General features: G+C 36.5%; 1 protein-coding gene across 1 annotated transcript in view; it reads right to left on the bottom strand.

Annotated features, from left to right (window-relative positions):
- The window catches only part of IQCA1 (IQ motif containing with AAA domain 1), a 98,043-nt gene extending 76,373 nt beyond the window's left edge, over nucleotides 1–21,670 (bottom strand). Inside the window, exons 1-4 of the mRNA XM_072418508.1 lie at nucleotides 21,574–21,670; nucleotides 21,100–21,137; nucleotides 9,588–9,915; nucleotides 6,169–6,288 (exon numbers count right to left, since the gene is read on the bottom strand). Of these exons, the coding sequence (XP_072274609.1) occupies nucleotides 6,169–6,288; nucleotides 9,588–9,915; nucleotides 21,100–21,110 (459 nt within the window). The 5' untranslated portion in view covers nucleotides 21,111–21,137; nucleotides 21,574–21,670. The remainder of the gene's footprint in view (nucleotides 1–6,168; nucleotides 6,289–9,587; nucleotides 9,916–21,099; nucleotides 21,138–21,573) is intronic.
- Between the last annotated feature and the right edge of the window lie 578 nt (nucleotides 21,671–22,248).

The raw sequence follows: 22,248 nt of genomic DNA on the forward strand, positions 1-22,248 counted from the left end.
AATACCATCTGTGTTAGAAAAGAACCAATAAGAAGAAGGCAGCTATTGACACCTGGGTTTACAGGTGGGCCAACTATGATATTAGGATTAGGCCTGAGACATGGTTTGCTACAGTTCTAGACATATAATGTGCTGCTTCGGGTGGTCATAGCACCTATATAAGTTTGTTTAATGGGTAATCTTTAAGATCTATCTAAAGTTTTTGAATAACATTTGTGTACTGGTTACTGGGGTGTAGAGATGTTAAATTTCCATAAATTACCCAATAAAAAGTATTACTTGAGCTGACAGAATGATTCTATCACTACCTATGTTGTTAATTAGACATAAAATGTCTGGAGTGCAAGCATTCCTTTGTATTTTTATTAAAAGCATTTTCTATTTTTTGGTTGCACAAATCTGTAAATCTGTTTTCCAATGACATCATGTTACCAGATTACACCTTTTTGGGGCCATATGTTTTCTTCAATAGCATAATACACTTTACCAGATTGATAATATTTTAGATTTTTTGGAAATGGATTAGCACTTTCTGCACAAAATTATCTTTTTTTCCATACCATATTATTAAAAATGTGAAAAAATAAATAAGGTGCGGTATAGAAAGCATAATGGCAACTTATCTCAAACCAAATTTAAATGTTTCGAACTAACATTTTGGATTTAAAAGTTTACAAAAAAAATGTACAGTGGGTAATAGAAAGATTTTCCAAAAGAAAATATATAACATAAATGTGTACTTTATTTCTTTAAATGCTCCTTTATAAAATCACCTAAAATATGCCTCTATTTATTCTCTACATGCCAGCTAAAAGCCTGAAGCATCTCAAGCTCCAGTATGATGCAAAATACAAGAGATGGGGTAGCACTAACAAGTTTGAAACATGGGTGCACGAATATGTTTTATCCTTCTAGTCCGACAGAGATATATAAATCACAAAAATGTGCAAAGAGCCCCAGGTTCATATGTGTAAAACTTTTGGCAAGTCACACATTTCCTATGGATATTTGGAACTGCATATGTAGCTATTTAGAAACATTTTTCCAATATGCAGCCATTGTTTTATATATGGACACTTATCTCTTAACAGCAACAGTGTGAAATCATTCACAGCACCCAGATATATTAATGAGCCCCGTCAGTACATACATCCCAATGATATACTTTTGTGTATGTTACAGAGGAATTGAAAAATTGCTGCTTTAATAATCTTTCCTATTCTCCATTTCTATCATACCTCTCCTCCCAAAATAAAACAGCTTAACTGTTTAAACAAACTGACACTAAGTTACGACCAGGAACTAAAAGATCAGGGATCAAACTGATATTTCCTGCAATGTGCCAAGGGAGTACTTGGTATGAGATATTCCTGAAAGGGAAGCGAGGATTGATGAGTACCCAGTTATGTGCTTTACAAATGTTCACAAGGAGGGTCTCTGACCTAGGATGCCGTCCTGCATATCACCACTTAACCCCTTCACTGCTACAGTATGATTTGTAAGGAATATCCCCCCACCACCACTTTATTCCCCCACATCAGACATGATAAGTAGAGGGAAATAAATAATATGTAACACATTCTCCCTGGATTTATTTACCAGAGTTTAAGTATCTGAAAAGAAATTTGCAGTGACTGGCTCATTTACAAAAGCATTTTGGTGAACCCATATGTCATAATTTACTATGTGTTCAGTTTCATGGTGTTATTCTAAACAGTAAATGTAATTACTATAATAAGATACTAAAACAGAGCAATGTGTCTTTCCAAGTTCAGCATGGAAAGTACAGTAAATCCAGTCATCTACACAGAATTGAACTCATTTTAGTACTGTAAATTTAAAGTAAATCAAAACCATAACTGGAAGACATGTTGTGTATCACAAACAATGGACAGGGCATTTTTTTCCTATAAAATACATTTTTTAACTTTTTTTGGCCCCTGCTGATCTCCTTTGTAGCTGCTTTCTGTCTACATATACTCTCTCTCATGTGGGATGTACATTGTTGCTTCAGTTCCGTGTCTCTGCAATTTTGGCCCAGTACAGTCAACTGAAATCTTTTTAAGGGCACATGTCACAAAGTGGCAACAAAACTGCACAGGATCACCAGAAATTCTTTAATTGCACATTTAAAAGCATTAAAAAAAATTTGAAATGACCAAAGTAGAAATTACTTTAGTTATTTATACAGCAGTACATCTGACATTCAGATGACTTTCTCTGGTTCAGAATATTCCAGGTGCACATGTTTTTAATGGTAGTTTTTGATTCTCCACCAGAGAATAGGCAAATGCTAGATTTACTGCTTGATAAATAGTCCCCTAGGAATTCTGCACTGTGCATATTACCAAAAAAATATATTAATTCCTGGAAAAGTTTGAAATGACATAGCACCACTATGCTTGCCACATAGGAACTTAAAATCCACCAGAAGGGGATGTTTTTGGTCTAACTTCCCAACAGTATACACCAAGATTCCCTTTTGACAGATCAACAAGCACATTTTGATTTAGAAGAATGGAAAATCTGATAATAAATCAACAAGAGTGAAAACTGTATCAAAATGAAATTTCAATGTTCTCACTAGAATGGAAGGTGAGGGGAAATCTAACAAAACACAGACAGAACAAAAACTCTAAACCTAGCCGAGGATTTAACCCCCAACTTAAAAAAAGTTTTTTCCTAGAGAAAAGCATTAGCAAATGACCTCCACTTTATTAATATTTTCCCATATATGAAGTTAACATGTAACTTTTCCTTTATCTTTAGCACATTGTGGAAAGTTCAGCTGAGGTGCCAATGAGCGTACCTTTCTGTGTATGGTGAAATTAGGTGAGCTTGCCCTTTTCTCAAACATTCTTTAGATGGAATGCACTGATTACACTGAAAAAACGCTTTATCCCAAACATGTCTATCTGTTCTTTTTTCAGTTTTTTTAGTTTAGGCAACATGGCTTTGTTTCACTAACATTAAGATCGCACTCCACTCCAATTTTGGATTTCTGTCCACAGGATTTAAACATTCTTATGTTAAAGAGATGTTGTCACAACATTCAGGTAAAAGTGACTGTGTATATAAAATACCTTCCCCCAACTCAATTATATTCACCATTTATATTCATTCCATCCTTCCCACCACTCCTCTTCTGCTGCATCTCTTTGTAATTCTTTTCATTGGCTTCTATTTCACCTTAGAATCAAATTCAAGCTCCTGTGCTTTGCCTTCAAATGCCTCTGCAGTTTTTGTCCCACTTACCTTTCTGACCTGATAGAAAAATACTCCCCCAGCAGCTCTCTTCACTCCTGCAGCTCTAGAAAAGTCTTGTATTCTGGAAACATAGGCACAAGCATTAGAAGTCCTGTACATGGAGTTGTTCTATAAAAGTTCTTTGTTAAAGTGCTCATCACTCCTTCTAACAAAGACCAGTGCAGGTTGTATGGAGGATATGACTTTGACTTCAGAAAAGGTCAACATAAAACTGTGTGGTCTACAATGTTATTATGGATACATAGTTTTAGTTTATTCTCTATACATCAGTATATCATCTTTTATCACTAATAATAAAAATATAATTAATGTTATTTATACACCATTCTTCCCCAGAAGATGTCCAAGAATATCCAGCAATTCTACAAAGTGAAACGCTGTGAAATTATCCGTTGGGTTACAACCTTCTTTGAGTTTTCTGTGACCTTCCTCTTGCTCCTTCAATCATTTAAAAATCTATCCCAGCCTGAACTCTTTCGTCTTCACTATCCCATGTTCTAAATGTATGGCTCTTGTTTATAGTTAACAAAATGATTTATGTTAGAAATTCAGAATTATACGATGTTTCCATTTGTGTGAGCCATTAACCACTAGTATTTATAGCTCATAGGGAGTGGCAGCAATTCCATGTAACCACATTTTATTAATCTGTGGTATAAATGGTATTGGATTATTACTGCTATTGTTTAGGATAATATCTGTTTGTTTATCAGTAAAAATTCTTTTGAGGGTTAAGTTCATATGAATGCAATTATTATGCAATTTAAAAGTGACCATAATTTATTATGACCACATTTATTATGCAGCATATGCTCATTACAAACAAACAGAGATTCCAATATTCGGGTTACAACAGAGTGATTGTAGTCTTGTTTTGGTTGCATGCTATGAATGCCATTGGGAAGTTTGGTCAGTGGTTTTGTACTTCTCCTACAATGTGCAGCCTACATTTAGAATATGTACTTATGTTGGATTTCTGTCGCTGGAAAATTTTCCTTCCAGGAGAATGAACACGTGCTGTTCTACTCTATGGAGAGAAGAGGGAGGATGATGGGAAAGTGGAATCCCACTTTGTCTTCTTGCAAAAGAAAGTACAGCGGTCTACCCTGCCCAACCATTTAGTGCCATGCCATGACAGATCTGTGTATAATGTTGGGGGACAGCTGTACAAGTGTTAGATTTTTGCCTGAGACAATCACAATTGTTTATCTCAGGTGACAATCATCTAGTGTGTGTGCATAGCCTCAGACATCACTTATTCATAAACAGCTTTATTTATTAAAGAGAACAAATATTAAATCTAAACACCCAAAGAAACAAATCCAATAATACAAACTGATTTGTAATGAGTTACAGCGAGTCACCCAATAATCACAACTCTTTGTTGAATGAAAGCCTGAAGGTCATTTGCTTAATATAAAAAGAGTTTGGATAATTTAGAACTATAGCAAAAGCATTTCAGTGACATCTGCAGCAAGGCCATGCCAACCACTGTGCCAATTATCTGATTTCCAGGCATTTAGGATATGCAGCTTTATATTCATTAATAATACAGTGCATGTATTTCCTATAAGCAACATCACAAGTACCTAAAATTGGACTGCTATCAGTCGCTTGAAGTTTCTATACAGATGAGCACAGGGGAAGGGAGAAAACAGCAGCACTTGGAGCCAATCGGTTGTGGAGTGTAGGGAACATACTGATAGTAGAGTGACAGGGGGAAAAGCTCACCAGTATGCTGCTACTGCTTTCAATGTACAATGAAAAGGTCAGAGATGGGAAGAAGACAGAAATAATGTGATGTGTTTTGTAAAGCTCTGGACTGCATGGCCAAAATACAAGTCGTTTGGCAAACATACCAGCTCCCATATATATTTTATCTGTGTGTTTAACTAGGTTAAGCTTTAAAGTAAACCTTTAATGACAGAAATATTAAAGAATGACTAATTTGTCCAGGGCTGTCAATATCTTTTATATCCTTTCCTAATAACTTGGCGGGTCACTTATCCAAAACACATTGCCATATGCAGTGTATCTTCATATTATTAATATTATTATTAATAATATTAATAATAACAATAAACAGGATTTACTTGATGCCACCATATGCTCCAGTCAGATGTACTTGGTGCTTTTGGGAAAGAGCATAAAATCTTCTGCCTTCTAAAGGGTACAGTGCTCTGGTCTGGGCAGCCAATTGCCAGGTCCAAACAATTTAACATGAGAAGTTTTTAACCCTATGACATAGTCTAACATGCTTATATGGGGTTTAGAATTACTTCTCTTGACACAGAAATAGAACAGCAAGGGAAAGTGCAGAAGGTGAGCATTAGTAAATAGGTAAGGCAGGTGGTAGGTTAAACTTTGAAGGGATTCATTTATTAGATTTTATGAGATGATAGTCTCTATACTGATAATTGTCAGGACATATCCACCATATTCTGCACTGTAATATTGTATCTAACAAGATCACTTTCTACATCATCACAGCAATGAGCACTATATCAGTTTCAGTATTTGCTACTTTGACTAACAGTAAACTTGTAGTAGATGCGTCTGTATTTTTCCTGTGTAGTCATGGGATTTTGTAACATTTTATACCTGTGAGCTGCAGTGGAGCATCCCACACATCTCTCTCATGCCTCCTTAATACCATCTATTACCATGAAAGATGGCTGAAACAGTCTGTGCCTGGTGGTTAAAAGACACTGAGCTTAACTTAGAGGTAATTTGGCACCTTATAGGATGTGTGTGTCCTGGATAAAATCAAATTGGAAGCTGTCCTACAAAACTGCTGTTGCAAACAAAAGTTGTACAACAGAACTTGATATCACTACTAGCACAGTTCACCACACTACTGGGAGAGATGTATAATCAACCCTTTACTGTCCAGATCCTCACCGTTTCTGTATCCTTAGCTCCAGTGCGTTCCAAAATTTGTGACAAGATTCGCTCCCGATCCTTCAGTACTTTCATTTTTTCTTTAATGAAATATTTTGGGATTGGAACCTCCAAGCTTTCCTTTTGGAAAAAAAGACAATGTATTAACATCCAAGGTAAAGAAGCAATACCAAATTACTGCCCCCACTTGTTTAAATTTACACAGCATATATGCCAAGTGGAATCAAGCCACACAAGTATTTACAAAGGTGTAATCACTAAATACATAAAACAGACAGACAGACATGAAAGGTGTAAATGAGTAAAGCTGGGTACACACGTGCAATAATTGTCGTTGGAAAGGATCTTTCACGAGGGGAGGGGGACAGAGTGGCACCCTGCTGCGCGCTCTCCCCCTTCGCTTTCATTACGATCGTTCGTCGGCTATCGTTCGTAGATCCGCCAGGACGGTTGTTCGGATGATGGACGACGCGCACTGTACACAGGTCAGATTCTCGTCCGATATCAGCCCTGAGCCGATTATCGGACGAGAACCATTGGACGTGTGTACGTAGCCCTAGCCAGTTATAACACATATTTATTTATTTCTACTAATATTATCTTATAGAGCACCTGTTTCTAGCTTTTAAACATCTAAGATGAGCTCAAATAAAGGGTAAAAAAGTGTCCCTCTTCAACCTGTAGCTTACACTCCCCAACATGTGACTGTGCTTAGACATGTCTGTTTTATAAGCTAATAGTTGTATATCGGTGTATCATCTAAGGTACTTCTGCCTCTGCTTTCCTCACAAGTTTCTGCTGTGCTTCCTGCTGTACTCCTACACACAAACACACAATGCTTTCATATGGGAAAAATGAGAGAGAGTCCTGTTTAGGTTGCAATTGATCTGTGTACTTTTTGTTCATCGTGAAGTGTAGAACTTGCAATCATTTTTAGTTAATACACATTCATCCTAACGTCTTATCCCTTCTAGCTACCTTCGTCATCTTGCAAGTTTTTATTACCTATTTTTTTGGGGAAACAATGCTGATTGCATGTACCTCTATTACTACAATGCAAAGCGCTATTTAAAATACATATATCTTCAGTAACAGAAAAGGAGTAATGCCCACATGTTTAAACAAACCCTAGCTACTGTAAATATGCTATGATAGAATTAGGATGCACAGTTGGTCCATTACTGTAATGTTAAAATACTACAGGGACACAGCACTGTACTTGAGCTGTTGAAAACATTAAGAGGCACATTGTAGACATTGCTGGCAGCCGATTATAACAATTTTTCCAGCTCAGTCTGGAAGACTCTCGGCTTTCTTCTGCTTTATTATTCCTTTGTGTGTATTCTGGTACCTATTAATTTTTGATCCTACTGTGTCTGGATCACAAATCTAGAGGCACAATTTAAAAAACACACCATCTCCAACAAGACCTGTAGCCAATACTGTGCATTTGGTTAACGAAAATACCCAAATGTTTTAGTTATTATGTGGCAATTCTAACACAGTATAAAAGAGATTTTGAAGAGTGTAGTGACCACCCTGTACTGGGCAAAGTTGCCAACCCGTAAAAGACATCATTAAGCTTCCCATCCTATCACATTCTGGTTCTTGTAAACAGCATTTAAATCCAAACTCCTGTCAAAACAGTGTGTAGAAGGATAAGAACTTCTACTTCTGCCAACTTGTTATTAATCTTCTTTCTGTTCTAATTTTTTTTATTAGGCCACAATTAAATGAATTTTTATATAGCCATGCTCAGTAGGAAACATGGAAGATGTTTGTTGCAATCAATGAAAGGCATTTATGAAACATTAAAGGTCAAGGATCAAGGACAATTGGACTAGTTTTCAGTGTAGTGAGTGTCCAATTGGGTTGGGCTGTAAATAGGTGGGTGGTAGGGGGCTAGAATCTGACAATATGGCTGGAAAAGAAGGTTGGTGGGGGGTCTTTAGGACAGGTAAAGGTGAGATAAGAAAGATGCAGGTGCTTTCATGGGTAAAGAACACCATTAGACTAACAGAGAAAAAAGTGATGGTAACTCTAAAATACACAAAATATAACAGGTAAGGTTTTAGAAGACTAGACTTTGCTAGAATCGAGGAGAAGTTTCCACAGGATAGGATTTTGAATTGATTGCGGTATCCATTCAGGGGTGTGCATAGGTTTGTAGTTTGAGGAAAAGTTGAAATCGAAACAGGTTTGATTACATTTTCTATTGTATAGAGAGGTTGTGGGGGTTCTATAGTTTTATGATCTCATTTATTTTTGAAACCCAAAATGGTGAATTGAGGTGTAACAGCTTTCAAAGAAGGCATATACATACACTGTTGGGGAACAACAAAAAGTCGGCAAGCTGCCAGCTAAACCAAGAATTTCTACACTTTCATGTAGTGTTTTATCTTGCAGCAAATTCTTTTTATTCATTTGAAATGAACTTTCAACTTTCTGGAAAATGTGACTAATCTAGAAAAGTTGATTCCTTATCACTGCCCCATTCCACTTTGCAAATCCTAACCACCTTCTTTATGTAGTAAGGAGGAGTATTATAGAATGTCATTTGAGTGACAGCTATAGGTCTCCTGGAACTGCTAACATTTCAATCAGGATGGCAGAACCCACTAGCCTTTTGGATACCTATACAAGGGAGGCTTTTACAGATTATTACCATTTACAAAATATTTATAACTAGCTCAAGCCAGTTGAACACCCCAATAATCTGTTTACTTTAAATCTAAAATGGCAGCTGCTCGGCTAATTTTTTTCCTAGCAAAAAGGGAAAAATGTACACAAATATTATTGAAAGCTCGGCTTCAAGTGCAGGCACTCCCACTCTCTGTTTAAGGAAGTTATTCCAAAGACTAAGTTCAGGAAGTTTAAAAATAAATGTAATTATTCTGAATGAATGTATAACTACACTGAAGTTATTTATATCATAAAGTTCTGCTTTAATGGCACAAAATGTTATCTTTCGGGAAATGTCATATTTAATCATAGCTAGTTTATAAAGATTGATGGCTTTATGCTGACCTTACCAGAGAAAATGGTGTTAAAATACTGTAATTATTCTATGTTGGAACTGGTAAAATTAACAAGGCATTTAGCATAAACATCTCCCACCACATAACAGAAACTGCAATGCTATTTGGTCATATGTATATAAATAAACTGCTTACTTGTCTGAAATATAAATATCTGCAGTAGAATCTACAGTTAAGGAAAGCATTAGTAATTTTGTACCCTGGATATATACTTATATTTATGCTTGGAGATATCTGGATTAGTGAACAGCAGCAACAACATAACCAGATGTATAGCAATAAAATGGATTGGTAAAGTTCCAAAGTTGTAAAGAGATGTAACTAGCCCAGTCTGACCTATATTTGCCCCCAGATACAGAAGTGTTTCCACCAATTACTTACAGGTCCCATTTTCAGGTCTTGCAGGATATCGTCAAAATACTGAAATTCAGAAATCTCCAACTCAACTAGTTCTTCTTTCAGCTCTAGGATACGTCCCATTACACAATCCAGGACCAGTCTTACCAATCGTCTTTTCTGTGGATGTATTATCTGATCATAAGATAACTCAAGGTTGCGAAAAATCTGAAGATATTTGACATACGAGGTCCCAAGTTGCTGGGCTACTACCATGCGATCCTTCTCAGGTTTTGGTGGTACATCTGGCATCTCCTGCTGAAGCAGTAGACTGAGGTTTTGTTGGGCTTCCACCCACATTTTGTTGTAGAAGCTACAGAACACAGAAACATGTAGCAGTTATCATTTTTACTTATGACCTTAAGTTACCATTGTGACATTTTAAACACCAACAAAAAAGAACAGAAAGACTAAAACTTAGTAATATACATAGGCCCAACAAGCCTTTCATGCCTATTTAGCACAGCACTGTTTTACACACATGAATGAATCACCAATACCAATGTACTAATTTAGAAAATAAGGAATTTATCCTAAAAGAGTAGATGTTACCGAGTAAATCACCCTTTTTATGCCCCCAGATCAACTGTACATCCCAACCTACTACATGTGGACATAGACATGAATATTATGCTCTGATGTGTTGTATACCAGTTCTGGATACACTGCTGTCAACCAGAAGATAGAAAACTAATTTGAATGACCCTATCCACTATATTTCAAAAATAACAGTTTACTTTTTAGATTGGTGAAGGAAATGTTGACATATAAAATGTTTGCTCTGTCTCTTTTATTTTTTTTTAGCCCAAATCACTATAACCTGGCTAGATATTTTCTATTTGTGAATTATTGCAAACTACAATAATCACAAAATGATCAAACCATTTGACATTTCCTGTAAGGAATTCAATACTGGTCAATAAATGTAAAACTCAGACAATAGTTTAAGTTAGAAGCTATACATTCATACGATTTTTATCTAGCAGCAGACCAGGGCTGTATTCAGAAAGATGTAGCCTTCCTCTACTCTAATAACAAAATACAATTTTATTTCTGTCTGCTTGCTGTTGAATATTTTTTCTAACTTCCTGACTAGTGAAACTGAAGAGAGTAAATGAGGGTAAACATTTTGGAGACCTGGGGATGTAGTAAAACCTACCAGGGATTCTAATCCTTTCCCACTCTGTCCAAGAGTAAAACAAATTTGGGCTGGTTATATTGAAGAATGGATGGTTTTGTTACATCATTGTAGAATGGACATGGCAAAATGTTTTTGGTTGAGAAGATATGGACTAGTTATTAAATGGCTTTGAAACCCATAAGTAAATTCTCACAAATGATTTCTGCATTTAGAAACTGGTATCTATAGTCAAAAATAGCACTGCCCCAAATGTAAAAACTGTTTAATGGAATGTTCTCAACCTCCCTAATTCTTGCAGTTCATTCATCAGCATTTTGTCATAGTTCCAGCATGTTGTCAGCTGTAATCACAAGTACAGAAGGAGCAAAAAGTCAGTCTTTGGGGTCATTTGGAAAGGGGTTATTCTTTTAGTATAAACGTTGAAATAATTTTAGTTCTAGTGCTTGTAACTCTTATTATCAATCAGCTCATGTGCTAAACGTAGAGTTTGACAAAAGACAATAATGGCTTTTCTGCCTAGTTCTCCTCTATGATGCATTTACTTCACTGTAACAGCAGCTACAAAATCTGGAGCTAATAAACACTGTGCCAGACCAAGGAGATTTGTGCGTGTGCTTAGTTTTTGGGCTGCCAAGAGTGAATAGGGTCAGTATTTTTTTAATATAAAACTGCAGTTTTCCTTTAAATGTTTAAACCATAGGTATGGAATTTTTTAGTAACAATGGTACAACTGTAGAAAACCACAACAAGCCCAAATAACATAAAGAAAACAAAGGATATTAATTAAAAAAAACAACTGATCAAAGAAAGCAAAAAACAGGATTTAAAGAATATGGAAAAAATAAAATAACAAGGATCAAGGAAATCATGAATAAAGCTTGAAAAATACAATATTAGAAATATTAAGTACAAGGAGAAAATATCCATACATCAGATGTAACATTGATATGCACCCACATGGGTACTAAAAAGCTGACAAAGAAGGAGAACAAGGAAACATAAAACTGTCCATGTAGGTTAGAGTCTGTATAATCTTCTTTAGATTTGCCAACAATCATGCAGTGTAATGGCCTACACACACAAGCCTTTTTTATATCCAGGACAGGTTTTTACTACTATCTAGTTTCTGGGTCCCAATGTAATTTATCATGTTTATGTGTACCCCCATTACCTTCTAGAAATTATATTCAAATCTCAAAATCACCTGCAATATTTTTCTGATTTTTATTAGATTTAATTATGGAGAAATCTAAACAATCTGTTGATAATCATTGCAACTTTGTTTTATAAGTGGTCTACAAATATTTAACTAACATATACATTTGATGCATATTGCTAACTGAACGCAGCATAATATTCTAAGAGGTAGATCTTATAACCAATTGTTTGAGCACCAAACAAAAACTATGTCTAGATGTTTGGATATATCAAATGAATCTGTGCAGTGTAAGTACTTTTTTCCACAACATATCCACTTATCCTGGTTAAATGAATGCTGTATTTTGTTTCTAAAGATTGGGTATACAGAACAAAAGGGTAATATTAGAGTATTGTGCTATTCAGTTCGCTTGGTGCACATGGCAGCTGCAAATCTCTGAACTCAAAAGAGGGGGTGGAAAGAAGGGTTAGGGGTGCCAGGCGTCCTGTGCTGAGGTGGGGCTGAGAATGCATACATGTAATAGGCCCTGGTATCACCATGGTGCCCGCTTTGTTCAGGGAGAATAGTGAGGTTGGCACAAGTTCAGCTTCGAAGATCTTTGGGCAGCTTTAATGTGCAGACTGCTCACCCTGCCAAATTCTTTCTGTATTTGTGTTTCAAGGTCGAGACTCACGTCCGTTTCACCTTAACACACCCTGGCAGATGCGGCCTTTCTTGTGCTTTTGGGTAAAATGTTGGCAGTGTTTGAACAGAAAGACACTTAGGTCTCTGTCTGCAAGTCTTACAAGGAAGTCATCTTTCTAAAATGTCCTACTTGTCTCTTTTTGATTAATAAACCTGGTACCAATTTTAAAATTCAACCCAAGCAAGTTTACTATAACATATTATAACACACAAGCAGTGTGTAATGGAAAACATCTGTAATCACTAACCCCGAAAAGATTCCTATTACTGACAGATGGGAATAATGGCTCAGCAAAATCTCACATATATTAATTTATATACAGGATTACATTTCTAATCTGTTAAAGTGAATGCAAGCCAGTGAATGAGAAGCAAAAGTTATGTAAGGATGAATGGAATAATTTATTTTCTCACAATTTAGAAGTGATTGTTGGACTTCATTTATTCTGAAAGAACTGAAATCCAAACAGGTGTTTGAGCTGCTTAGGCCCTGGGATTTGATTTTAATGTTCGCTAATAAACAATCACTTTTGAAGCTCAACATATAAAAATGTTCTTTATTCAAAATGTTTTTTTAGGGACTAGCCAGCCAATCATACCAGTTCTTCCTGTTATTCCTATCACCTACACACATAGGAAGGAGATATTTATGGGCTGCACCATGTTACAGCTCATCAATTACTATGGAATTAGTCACATTGTACCTCTCCACTGTCAATACCTTTAGTTTATACATTGTATATACATACATTTTTCTATTTAGGTTAAAGCCTTAACTAAGCCTTTGGCTAAAGATCAAAATCCTCAAAACGTGTTATTGGGCTTCTCCGGTTAAAAGCTAATGAGGAATCAGACAAGCTTCAAAACTAGAGGCTTCTGAAACAAGAAAATAAATGTACTTATTTAGAGCAAAGTTTACCATTGAGTAAAGGCGGCAGATGCAAAAAAGTTTTTTCCTTGTGGCCACACATTTAGAACTTATTTACATAATATTTCCTAATATTCTAAGCCGGGCTGGAAGCTTTAAATCAAGGAAGTTTCAGATTTCAGACCTTCGTGGTATAAATGGACTTGTCAGTATATGAACAACAAATGTGTTATCCTCAGCAAAAATGTGGAAAAATAGCCAACAAAGATATAAAGTAGCAGATATACAGCAATATATATATATATATATATATATATATATATATATATATATATATATAATTACAGTTACAATTTGTTTAAATTAAGTCACTAACCCTATTCTATTCTAAATTTTGCAATAATTTTAGAAAAACATCCAACTTCAGTTCTGCAACAGGTAGAGCGGAAACAGTGGCACAAGCAACATATAGAGGTACTGAAACAGAGGGACACTTAGTGGCTTAAAGAATGTAGGAAACATCCCCAGAACCTCTAGTCCCCCACTCTATCCCTCCCATCAAATCCCTGGCTCTTCATACCTGCATCTAATGCTGTGCCCCTCCCAATTTCCCAACCAACACCTCTGTCCTTTACACCTCACTCCATATTCCAGATATTTGTGCTCCGCTCCCAACACTACTTGCCTCTGCTTCACACTCCCCCATTCCACACTGTGGGTGTTTGCTCCACAGCCCAAACTACTTCCCATCCTTAACCCTCATACCACCACTCCCCTACTGATGACAGCACCCACTTCTCACCCATCTACCCCCTGGTCTCTATCTCTTTATTACATTCACCAGACTTTTCAGGTTACGTTAAAACTAACTCCCCTTCACCCTGGTCATTGCGTTTTTCTGCCACCCACCTCACTTACATCCCATTCCTCCCCCCAGGTTGCAACAGCTCTCAGTCTTACTCCCCTTTTCAACACACAGCACCTTTCTGCTTCCCTGCCATCCACCTCACATACCCAAATCAAATCATGACACTAAACCCCTTGCTAAAATGCCTCCCATTCCACTGCTCCTCATTCTTCATCTTTCATTCTTCCATCCCACCTCACATTGTTGTCCCCTGCTACGCACCCCACACATGTAAATGTTCACCACACAAGTGCAACAGGCACACTTTAGGTATTAATAAAACAATATAATATAACTAGGATTTTCAATTTTGCCTGAAGAACTTTGCCTATCAGCACTAACAACTGGATATCTCTGCTAATGCCTCTACCCATAAACAAACAAAGTGAATGTGAATATATCACATAAGTCAAGAACTGATGTTTAAAACATCCTGTTGTATCTACAGTCTCTAACAAGCACAGATGTCAATGCTGAACCAGTGTTTTGCAGTAATACTCAACTCAAATTCATTTTATGGGCAGAACTAAGCATTAGCAGACTGTGCTGATTATCCCAATCTCTGATTTCTAACAGAGGAACACAAAGGAAAAGCAGAATTGCAGACAAGTAACGAAAAACCACAGGGTGGGAGAAAAGAGCCTCAGATGTGGGATTCGCAGCCAGGCTAGGAATGTGAAATGCACTGCGTATTCTTAATTCTTTTATGAATGCACCTGCTGTAACCCAGGCTTGTGAAGCAGACACAGATCCAGAGTAATCTGCTGCTCAAGGCAAACACTGATTGTGCCATAGGGATAGACAAAACACCAATAAATGTAGTAGTAGCAGTATTAATATTAAACAAAACAAAATGAATAATAATTAAAAAAACAAAACGATTGATAATGAGAATGTTTGTTAAATAAATGTCCATATTTATTACTAATATTAATATAGATTTGTAGCATTTTTGTAAGATAAAATAACATAAAATAAAATATCCAAAACCCATAACAAACAAAAGATAGACTATAGTTTATTTTGTGCAGGTGACCTAACTCTAGAGTTTAATTACAATTATATTAAAGTATAATTAACCTTTGGAACATTTATTTATTCTTTATTTATTAATCCTTTTGTCACAATTATCTACCCTGAAATATCAATGTCCTGGATCCTAAATTACCAGTCCGTCTGACACGGTACAACCTCTGACCATAATGTTCAGGAGATGGCCACACAGCTTTGTTCATCTCTGGTTCATGGCCACATGCAATTTCTATAATTTATGTCATCCATATATATGTCTAACAGTTATGAAGGCCGAGTAGGTTTTCAAATAATGGAAGTGGTATGGATACCAGAACCGCCCAAGTATTTTTAGTGGTACAGATTTGTATCCTTTCAAAAAATGGTATTTATTGGTCAGAGACAATTAAAAATCACTATCAACAGTTTTCATGGCTGCTTCTACAGGATTGGTGTAGCAAGCACTTTAAGATTAGGGTAGCAAATAATTCTGGAATCTGTGAATCATCTCAGATATCTAGCTGATAACAACTCAACACTTTGGGCCTGATTTTTAAAGCTCCCCAAGTCTTGAGAGGACACACTTTCATCTGTGAAGCTGGGTGATCAAGCAAACCTGGAATAGATTTCTTCAGTCATTTGCTAGCAAATTTTTTGGATGCTGGACCAGATCCATTCCAGGTTTGCTGGATCACCCTGCTTCACTGATGAAGGTCTATCATCTCCTGCCTTGGAGAGCTTTAATAAATCAGGCCCAATATCTCATCTGTAATTTTAACTTCCAATGTCCAAGTGTGCCATTAATGCTTTCAGGAGACCCTTTTGTAAGCATAACTCTTTCTCTACAACTTCCTTACTAAATGAGAATTATATGCCACAGTATAATGCTCAGGGGGAGAGATATGAGTACTTCCTTTACAGTGACCAAAAGATATATATTTCTAATTTCAATACATTTTCAAATCTGAAATTAAAATCTGTTTTTCTAATGTGGAAAAGGCCTATTTTCCTTCATTGGGCCTGATTTAATAAAGTTCTCAATGGTGGAGAAGATACACTATCTTCAGTGAAGCTGGGTGATCCAGCAAACCTGAAATGGATCTGGTCCAAGCTTGAAAACATTTGCTAACAAATAGCTAATAGCTTTTAAGAAATCCATTTCAGGTTTGCTGGATCAATTAGCTTCACTGATGAAAGTGTATCTTCTCCAGCCTTGGGGAGCTTTAATAAATTAGGGCCATTGCTGGAACTGACCTGACCCTCCATTGTTACAAAGTGAATGGCTAGGGTGGAGGAGATTGAAAATATGTAGGATCTTACTCTCACTCGTAGTAATTGACAAAATATCAGCGAAATGTAGCCTACAGTAAATAATGGTGATTAGACCCCTACCTTTTTTAGATACAATTTCCATAGTAAACTTTCTCTTTAAAGAAGAAGTGTTTTCAGAAGTTATTTCAGAATAAATAAATCACACTTCTGACACCATCCAAACCTAAAAGGGCCGCGGACTATAGAAAAAACATGATGCAGTAAATGAGAAGCCTCAAAGTTTGGAATAATTGGCCTTCACCTTCACATGATCAAATACTAAGATTTCTTTATGTAAGCAATTGAGACAATCTGGGGTAGATCGCCGTGAAAGGTAAGCATTTCAGCCCTTTAATTATTCTTTATTTATCCATCCTTGAAAGACAAAGAACATGCCTTTATGTCAGCACTTGAGTATAGGTCTGCTTCAACCTTCTATTTTCTTCAATCAAAATGAACATCATTAAGAAAAATAAATATTCTGGTAACATCCGTGATGTATACAATTACAGATGTTCCCTTTGAATCTATCTCCAAGCAAAATATTGTCTATTATAATGCACATTCCAATTATATGTTTCATCCTACAATACCACAATTTTATATTTCCACTGTTCACCGAACAGGCACACTTTTGTAACACATCTATTACAGTGCATATCCCAATTACATGTTCCATCCTACTAAACCATGCTGCAATGCAAATGAAAAGGTTAACCTGACATGAAAAGCTCAGAGTAAAAGACTTCAAGACTAATAGTGCCATTGCTGTAATTATCAAACACTGTACAATTAGAAGAAAATTACAACCGACATCTATTACCATTCATCCTACTCAACATCTAAAGCATTAAAATGAGCCACAATTGAATGAATGTGTGCATGAGCACTGTGAGTGTATATACAGTATGTCTTATGTATTCATCCTTGGCCCCTCCAGCAATAAAGGAATAATCAGCACCTCTGCATCGCTGCTTGTTATAACCCACAAAAAGGAGCTGTTTAACAGTGAGTGCCCTAACGATTCATAATTTATCCAGGTTAGACATAATACAAGGCTTATATCCAGGGAATATTAGTCATAAATGCTTAATCTACTGATTCTCGCCTATTAAACAAATCTGCCGTATCGAGAAATGGCTGCGATATAATGAGGCAGAACGCTCCTGATCGCTACACACATTTCACCTTTAAAAATAACTCTGGCAAATCTCTCTTGGTCCTTACTGAATTAATGGGTGCAGCATGCGTCCCGTGTTCAAATCTCCTCATTCCCGTGAAAGATGGGAGAAGAGGCGAGTCTTACAGAGATATAACCAGCGTGAAGGGCAATGAACTTATTAAAAGCCCCATTGAGGAGCCTGGCTGCAGCACATTAGATCCTCAAATGCCCAGAGAGTCTACTGGACGCTTCTGCTTTCTGGAACATAATGTTTTTAGATGGTCTGATAAAGTGAATCAGATGGTAAAAGAACTGAGACTTGCTCAGTGTGACTCTATAAATCACACCTGTAACGCACACTAGACTGGCAAATTTGTGCTCTGCAAGTGAATACACTCGCATTTCGCACTCAACTGGAAGATATAAAGTGATAAATTACATGCTTTTTTCTTTCCCTACATGAATGTAACCAACCTGTTAAGCTGACGTTTTCCTTTTGATGCGAGCTGTTAATTATAAAGTGAAGAATATTATCTGGCTCTTCCAGCAAGGTCTAATGACTGGAATTGCTGTTATAACCCTGAACATAAACTCAAACTTGAAAGTTTAAAGTCAATGGTGCCCACAAAGAAAAGGAAGAACCACAGGGGGTACCTACCAACCACTACAGGGTCTATAGTCTCTAGAAGCTAAACCTTATATGTGCAATGAATGATTATCTATTCCCTATTAGTATATTAAAACATGGACAATAATCTATTGATAACAATAAATAATCTTTCACGTTTTCTGGCTTTTTATATTTCAGAATTTGTTTGCATTCTACCTTTTGTTAACTTAAAATGATTTGGGGCCCTGCATTAGATAAGACTTCAAGCAACCCAGCCTGGCCTGAAAAGTTTGAATGCAGCACGAGGGTTCCAGCATGGTAAAGTTCCATCATTTAGAAAGGAACTGATTGAGAGGATTCACTGCTATTACATCATAACATAAGCTGGTTGGATGAACACGTGTAAACAGGGTTTTGTTTGTTACTAACACATTTTGCATTCTCATACAAGTCCAAGGACATGCAAAACCCGCTTAAAGCAGCTTAGAAGAGGGTCAAGTGCAAGACAATGAATTCTGAATAATATTAAAAGACTCAAAATTAAACTGATGTCATTGACACTATCCCAACAACTGTAGATACAGGTCTTCAGATGTTTCAAGGCCTATTGAAATATTAAATAAGTGAAATATTGAACATCAGCATATTTGACATATAGATGGATCTAGTTCTAATCTTTCACCCAGGAGTCACCTCATTTTTACCCCAAATTTACATATTTTTTTACATTGGATTCAATTACAAAATGTGTAATTGAAATAAAAACCGTAGAATTTTGGGTAGAAGTTGGGTAAAAGTAAAATAACACCCCATACAGTTCTCCCATATTGGGGTAGCTGGCAATGCAGTCCAAATGGGGAAATCCTGCAGCAGCTTTAGGCCTTTTATAGTCATACATATAACATACATAAAAAAAACATGTAATGCTTATATAATCTCATGCACATGTTTCTGATTGTTAGTAAAGATATTTTTAATACTATGTAGGTATCTAAACAGGAACCCTACATCTGTCATGTAGCCATGAAAACTGTTTACTAGGAGTGGGTGGGTGGAACAGCCGCATGATGGGAATCTCATGTCTGTTCACTCTTGATAAACTGTAACAGCTTCTTAATCTCTGTTCTTCAGCCCTCTCTTACATAAAGGTTGGCAAAACTAGCAGTACAAGTTTGTGAAACTTTCTGTAACATCTACAGACAACATGATGACAATCAGATCATGCCCACACAACTGAATGTCATCTCAATTCTATGATCCCATGTGTTCATTATGTGAGTCCTACATGTAACAATATAATTGGTCAATAAAACATTCATTTCAATTAAACTGGTATACATAACAACAACAAAAACAAAAGTATACATAACAACATTTTTTTTAAATTTGTTGGCAAGGGTAAACGCCTTGTTAAGTGTTTTCGTTGTCAATGTTTTATAGGGAAACTTTTTCATTATTCACTGATTGTAAACACAACATAGTAAGTGGACAGTTGTCACATGGGGCAGATATAGGGAGGTGCAAAGTTTTTTTGGACATATTAAGGAAAAAAAAACTCTTGAAGTTCTGAACAAATACAGGTACAGTTCATCTCTCTAAATTACACGACCCTGGCAGGGTCTGACATTCCCCATCTAAAACTATAAAATATAAAACTCTATGAATACACCTGAAAATAGTGCTTTTTCACAATGGTGATACAAGTAGCTCTGAAAACAAATGACACAATAAAGAAATGACAGACTTGTGTATAGATGCAGAAATACTGAGCAAAACTCCAGACAACCAGGTGAAATACAGAAATCATATTTGAATTTCATATACTGCAAGGATCTGTACTTCAGCTTTTTTGCTCATCCGCTATTGCTTACACTTATTTAACCTCCTGGGCGGTAACCCCGAGTGTGGCTCGGGGTAAAAAAAAATCAGCTGAAAGCGGTAACCCCAAGTGTGGCTAGTGTAGTTAAAAAAGAAACAAAGACTTACCTGGTCCCACCAGCGTCCGGTGGAGTTCCCGGTGATGTTGGTGCGTGCGGCCTTTGCTATGGGCGGGGCAGGAATTTCAAATTATTTTGTATTGCATTCAATACAAAATAACTGTATTGAATGCATCACACTGAATTTATATGTCTAAAAGCAGTACATTGTCCTTCATTAAAATGTATTTTACAGTATAATATAATAGTATGAGTATGATAAAATTTGAAACACAAAATCATGTAAAAGTTTATTATTAAATTTATTATTACATTTTTTTTTATTTATTTTGACGTGATTTTGTGTTTCAAACTTTATAATACTCATTCTATTATAATATACTTTAAATGTTTTTTAATGAAAGACAATGTACCGCTTTTAGACATAAATCCAAACAGAAATGAAGCACCCAGGAGGGTGAAGAAACTAAAGAAAACATAATAATGATTCATACGTTGTTATATTTGTAACTACAAACAATAAACATTGAACATTATGCCTTTTTCTTGCAACAAGACAGCAATACGTTGAGGTTAGGAAATTGAGAAGCTTTTTATAGTGACTTGTCAGCCTGGAAATTATAGAGATTTTTTTAATATATCAGGGGCTTTCCAAAGAGATCACAGACAGAAAATGACGAAAGAGAATAGGCAATGGTCGTACTTACGTGTGAGACATGACTGCAGCAATAAAAGTCGTCTGTTTCTGGGTTTGAAAAAAAAATATTAATATTTAGTAAGACAGAATGGGGTGTGAGGTTTTCCCAATTCCCTGCTAACATTACATCAGTCCTCCATGCCTTGGCTTCTATTTGTTTGGTTTCTAAGGAAATAGTCATCATCCAGGTACAGAAAGAGGTGACAGGCTCTGTCCCTAGCAGCAGGACACCATGGATCACTTATTCTATATACACAGCATCAATGTGAACAGAGATTTCCATTATAATGCAGAAGGTTACATATGCCAGGTGTACAATAACTGTGTTACACACTGATGACACCTTAGCACGTGTTACATTCATGCAGGTGTTACATTCATGCAGGTGTAACATTCATGCAGGTGTTACATTCATGCAGGTGTAACATTCATGCAGGTATGTGATGCTGATAAGGTGAGATAACATTATATATTAGTATTATACCCGCACGGGATGATAGTTAGGGGATCACAGCGTCACACATCCCGGTAGATCGTTTCTTTTCCTGCTTTGCTCGCTCCTTGGATACGGTTTGTTTACAAGCTGGTGCGCAGAAACCAAACACTGCGCATGCGCAGATCGTTGCCAGGCCAGCCGGTCCGGCTATATCAATAAAATTCAGTGTGCCGGTTGATGTGTCACAGGGACTTCTGGGTGCCTGCTGCTGCACAATGTACTACTGTATTGATGTGAAATGATACATTCCAGCAATATTTAATAAACTGTATTAGTGCTGGTGCTTCTGGTATAATATACAGCTGCTGAGACATAGAGGTGGCTAAATAATGAATAAAATAAAGGCCCAGAATATCTTTCTAGTCATGTCACCTCACACAGATATCCAAGCTGTACAGCAACCATTTATATCTATATACCTCACCACAGCCAATGCCCCTGATTCATCAAGCAGAATCGGATTATCGGTCGCGCATTCGTATTCGCGATCCGAAATCGTACGCGATGCAATGCCCTGACATACATTACAGATTTATTTATTGAATGTTCGGTTTCCTGGCCATTTAACAGCTAAGAGCAAGGAAAATGTCTGCTCGTTGTAGTCAGAGAAAGTTACACAAGCCATTGTGTTGGTTTTTGTGTCACACTTTATTTATCACAGTT

Source organism: Pyxicephalus adspersus, chromosome 7, assembly GCF_032062135.1.
Source record: "Pyxicephalus adspersus chromosome 7, UCB_Pads_2.0, whole genome shotgun sequence".
Lineage (NCBI taxonomy): Eukaryota > Metazoa > Chordata > Amphibia > Anura > Pyxicephalidae > Pyxicephalus > Pyxicephalus adspersus.